The following is a 4,793-nucleotide window of genomic DNA, read 5'->3' as shown; positions in this document are numbered from 1 at the left end:
CTGATGACAGACATTACCCATAACATGATGCAGCCACCACCATGATTGAAAATATGAAGAATGGTACTCAGTGATGTGTTGGATTTGCCCCAAATATAACGCTTTGTATTCAGGACATAAAGTTAATTTGTTTGCCACGTCTTTTGCAGTTTTACATTGGTTTCTTATTGCAAACAGGATGCATGTTTTGGAATTGTTTTATTCTGTACAGGTTTCCTCTTCACTTTGTCATTTAGGTTCGTAATTGTGGCTTAACTACATTGTTGTTGATCCATCCTCAGTTTCTGCCCATCACAGCCATTAAACTCTGTAACTGTTTTAAAGTCACCATTGGCCTCATGGTGAAATCCCTGAGTGGTTTCCTTCCTCTATGGTCAAATGAGTTAGGAAGGACGCCTGTATCTTTGTAGTGACTGGGTGTATTGATACACCATCCAAAGTGTGATTAATAACTTAAAGCATAAAGCAATATGCAATGTCTGTTTTTAATGTTATTTATCTACCAATAGGAGCCCTTCTTTTCAAGGTATTGGAAAACCTCCTTGGTCTTTGTGGATGAATCTGTGTTTGAAAAATCACTACTCGACTGACGGACCTTACAGATAATTGTATGTGTGGGGTACAGAGATGAGGTAGTCATTCAAAAATCATGTTAATCACTATTATTACACACATAGTGAGTCCATGCACATTTTTACTCCTGAACCTATTTAGGCTTGCCATAACAAAGGGGTTGAATACTTACTGACTCAAGACATTTCAGCTTTTCATTTTTAATTGATTTGCAAAATTGCAAAAAAACTATTCCAGTTTGTCATTATGGGGTATTGTGTGTAGTCCAGTTACACAAAATCTAAATGTAATGTTCAGGCTGTAACAAAACAAAATATGGAACAGGTCAAGAGGTGTGAATAGTTTCTGAAGGAACTGTACTCTTAATGCAACAGTCATAAAGTTAATATGAAACTTATTTTCTTATTAGGAAGGAAATGTATTGTACATTTGTGCATACCCTTGTGAATTTGAAAGTGCTTAGAAAGTGCTAGGCCTAGAGCCATGGTCTCAGGCAGCTTTCAAGTTTGAACAGAGGATTCAGTCGGCTCATCATTTCCATGGTCACCCTGCTCAACGGTATTGGCAGCGGCCAGAGTGTCTGCCTCAGCCTCAGAAGCTGAGTCTTCGTCAGAGAGGTCTGCGTCTGAGAGGATCCCACAGCCCGTGTGGCACAGCTGGCGCTCCAGGTTGGTGATGCGCCGCTTCAGTCGCTGCTGTGTGGCCGTGTACTCGCTGAGCAGGCGGGCGAAGCGCGTCTGCAGGGTGTCCAGAGAGGACTCCAGCCTCTCCACCTTCTCCTCAGTGTCCTCTCCACCCAGTCTGCCAGCCTCTGCATTCTCATCCAGGAGGCCCTCCTTCATAAGGATCTCCTTCCCCCTCTCCTCCAGCACCTTCTTAGCATCAGGGTACTCGGTCACTGCTTCCATCAGGTCATCCTTAGAGAGGCAGAAGAGGTCAGAATAGCCGATGCTGCGGATATTGGCCGTCCTGCGGTTTCCCATTTTGCTGCCCTGGATGTTGAGGATACTTATCTCCCCAAAGCAGCTGCCGGCGGTGAGGAGGGCGTACTGTGTGACCCCGTCATTTGCCACCACTGCCAGCTTCCCCTCTTTGATGATGTACATCTCCTTCCCTATGTCCCCTTTGCGGCAGATGTAGTCCCCTGGGCTATAGACCTGTGGCCGGAGTTTCAGGACCAGCTCCACCAACAGTCCAGCCTCACAGTCCTGAAAGATACGCACTTTCTTCAGGGTCTCCAGGTGCACATTGATGGCGATCTCAGCCCGCAATTTGTTAGGCAAGTTCTTCAATACCTCCTGCTCATCCACTGCTTTCTTATTAGTCCAGAGGTAGTCAAACCACTTAATGACGCGTGCTTCCAGCTCCTTGCTGACCCGGCGGAAGTGCATGTAGTGTTTGATGGCATCAATACGGGCCTGAAACTCTGCACGTGTGGCATTCATGTTGGAAATCATGGAGCCAACATTTCCCACAATCGTGGCAAAGATCAGCACCCCAACGAGGAAGTCAAAGACCACAAAAAGATACTCCTCATCCCGTACAGGTGCAGGCATCTCTCCAATAGTGGTGAGGGTGAGGGTGGACCAGTACAGGCAGTAGACATAGCCCCGGGTTAGGGAGCCATACTCGGGGTTGGAGATGTTGGGGTACACCCAGGTATCAGAGCCAAACCCTAGAGATTTGGAAATAGCAAAGTAGATGCAGGCGTTCCAGTGGATGATGACCAGGATGTAGAGCACCAAGTTGCAGATGCGAAAGATGTTGGGGTAGTTCGTGCGTGTCTCAGTGCGGTCAAAGAACTCAAACATGCGTGGGAAGCGCAGCAGGCGATTGAATCTGAGCTCTGGGGTGTGGATTCCTGTGGATATGTAGGCCAGGTCAGTGGGTAGGATGGACACGACATCCAGCTTGAACTGAAATGTGCGGACATAGCTGTCTCTCAGCTTGGAGAGGTCCTTCACCAGCAGACCCTGCTCCAGAAACCCTGTGGTATAAAGAAGGTGTTGCCATTAGCACAAAAATATCTACCCAGGTTATCAATTATCTCTCACATCTCTTTGTTTGGATCAGTAAATATTAAATATGGCTATACATAATATAACAAAAGTGTGTTTAGCCTCAAGCTAGGACCTGGTTTAAGGATATATATGATGGTGATGTACCTGTGCGGAGTCGGACACATGTGTCCAGGATGTACAAAGCGTCTGAAAGGTAGTCCAGCACCAACCAGCAGATGTAATTGCTTGTCTGCAGCTTGTCAAAGCATGCCCTACACAAAGAAGAGAAAAAGAGAATACTTAACTCCAGCATCAAACTTCCATCTATCAGTCCAACATTATATTGTTTCATTTTACTGATGAATAAACATCCCCTCTGGTGTTGTGCTATGTGTGGACTGTAGACCAAACAGAAAATGCCTGTGTTCTCAACTACCTAGCCACAATGAGGATCCAGTTGTAGAGCACAGCTATAGCAATAACAAACAGCCAACGGTAGTACATGTCGTCTGATGGGGACACAACGAACACACCCCATTTTCTCCTGAGAAATAAAAGAGAATGGTTCATGTCAAGGTTACACAGCCTTTTTTGTTTCTGCAGGTAGACATGGGTGGGTCTGATCTTCAAGGGCCATGTGTCTTAAAGACTAACCACTGAACATTATCAGCTTTAATAATGATTACATTATTATGATGAAACTGTAGACTGTATCAAATGGGGTCCATTTAAGGTAGTAAACCAGACGATGGATTTTTATTAAACTGAGGTAGATACATGTTGCATTGTAATTCAGAACAGTTTATAGCGTATTTAGAGAATCATCACAGAGACAGACATACCTAAATCTCCCTTTGGTATTGTTGCCATTGGCATCAGGCTGCGTATTGCTGATGCGACTAGGGGCAGTCCTTAGCTCAGGGCCACGGAAGCGTTCCAAGAAAGAGTCTGGCCGCTCCTCCTCCTCTACAAGGCTCCTGTGTGCCCACTCCCTCAGAATCACCACCAAATTCACTAATCTGAGAGAGAGATAGTGAGAGAGGAAGAGAGCGAGAGAGAGGGAAGGGAGAGAGAGAGACAGAGCTATTCAGAGATAAATGTAAAGAGTAGCAGAGTTTGTGTAAAAAAACTGTATTAAGCAGAGTAAATTGGGACAGATTAGCACATGGGTGAGGCAATTTCAACATCACACTATCTATCAGTTGTGAGCTTTGGAAACTACCATTGCTGAGGTACCAGAATTTACCTAGACAGAGCTCCCCGTCCTTGAAAAGAGTTCCTTGAGTTGTTTCCACCATCGAGAGCGGCCACCCGTGCCAGCTCTGAGGATGTGTCATCATTATCATGATCACATTCTGATGGCACTCTAGGAGAAGAGCAGACAGAGGCAGACGCAGAGAAGATGCACTCTTGAGCAGGGGTAGGTATACATTTGGATGCACAAACAATGACCATTTGAGACTCTGATTAGCAGTTGAAAAAGGGAGGCAGGGTCAAATACTGTACATGGTGGTACATTGGGTAAAAAAGGAAGAGTTGTATATAAGCATAAAGGATGCATGCAGCAAAGAAATATAATTCTAGAACTAGAACCCTATGCAGGCCTCTCTGTGTAACTCACCTGCTGAGAGTACTCTCAGCTCTCTCCCTCTCTGGCTCCTCCTCCACAGTGGTCTTCACTGAGAGACGATGGGGGGACAAGTCTCTGTCGGCCACCTGGCCTGTCATCTTCAGCTGAAATGAGCTTTCAATTCATACAGAGAAACATTAAGAGTCTTTCCATTCCATCTGATTTGATACGCCCAAAAACTGACCACTACTTGACCGTAATTATGAGCTTTTCATACAGTATGTAACTAACATCTGCATGGCACCATGGTATTTAGTCATATAATCATGAAATGTGGCTGGTGTTTTGCCATGGTCAGGGCCGGATTAATGCAGGGGCTTAACGGGGCTGAAGCCCTTGGGCCCAGCCCCTTGGGGGGCCCAAGAGGAAGCAAAGTGTTTTTAATAAAATCATACACTGAGTACAGTCGTGGCCAAAAGTTTTGAGAATGACACAAATATTAATTTTCACAAAGTCTGCTGCCTCAGTGTCTTTAGATATTTTGTCAGATGTTACTATGGAATACTGAAGTATAATTACAAGCATTTCACAACGGCTTTAATTGATAATTACATGAAGTTGATGCAAAGAGTCAATACTTGCAGTGTCTA

At 44.9% G+C, this 4,793-nt stretch overlaps 1 protein-coding gene across 1 annotated transcript; it reads right to left on the bottom strand.

Moving 5' to 3' along the window:
* Positions 1-854: 854 nt before the first annotated feature.
* cnga2b (cyclic nucleotide gated channel subunit alpha 2b) lies at positions 855-4,301 on the bottom strand. The gene is made up of 6 exons (XM_021617200.2): positions 4,195-4,301; positions 3,820-3,939; positions 3,416-3,592; positions 3,010-3,117; positions 2,739-2,845; positions 855-2,560 (listed from the first exon to the last, which is right to left on the bottom strand). Exons 1-6 carry the CDS (start codon positions 4,299-4,301, stop codon positions 1,074-1,076), a joined length of 2,106 nt encoding a protein of 701 aa, XP_021472875.1. The 3' UTR covers positions 855-1,073.
* Between the last annotated feature and the right edge of the window lie 492 nt (positions 4,302-4,793).

This window comes from Oncorhynchus mykiss, chromosome 10 (assembly GCF_013265735.2).
Source record: "Oncorhynchus mykiss isolate Arlee chromosome 10, USDA_OmykA_1.1, whole genome shotgun sequence".
Classification (NCBI taxonomy): domain Eukaryota; kingdom Metazoa; phylum Chordata; class Actinopteri; order Salmoniformes; family Salmonidae; genus Oncorhynchus; species Oncorhynchus mykiss.
This window is presented reverse-complemented; position numbering and strand designations above follow the sequence as displayed.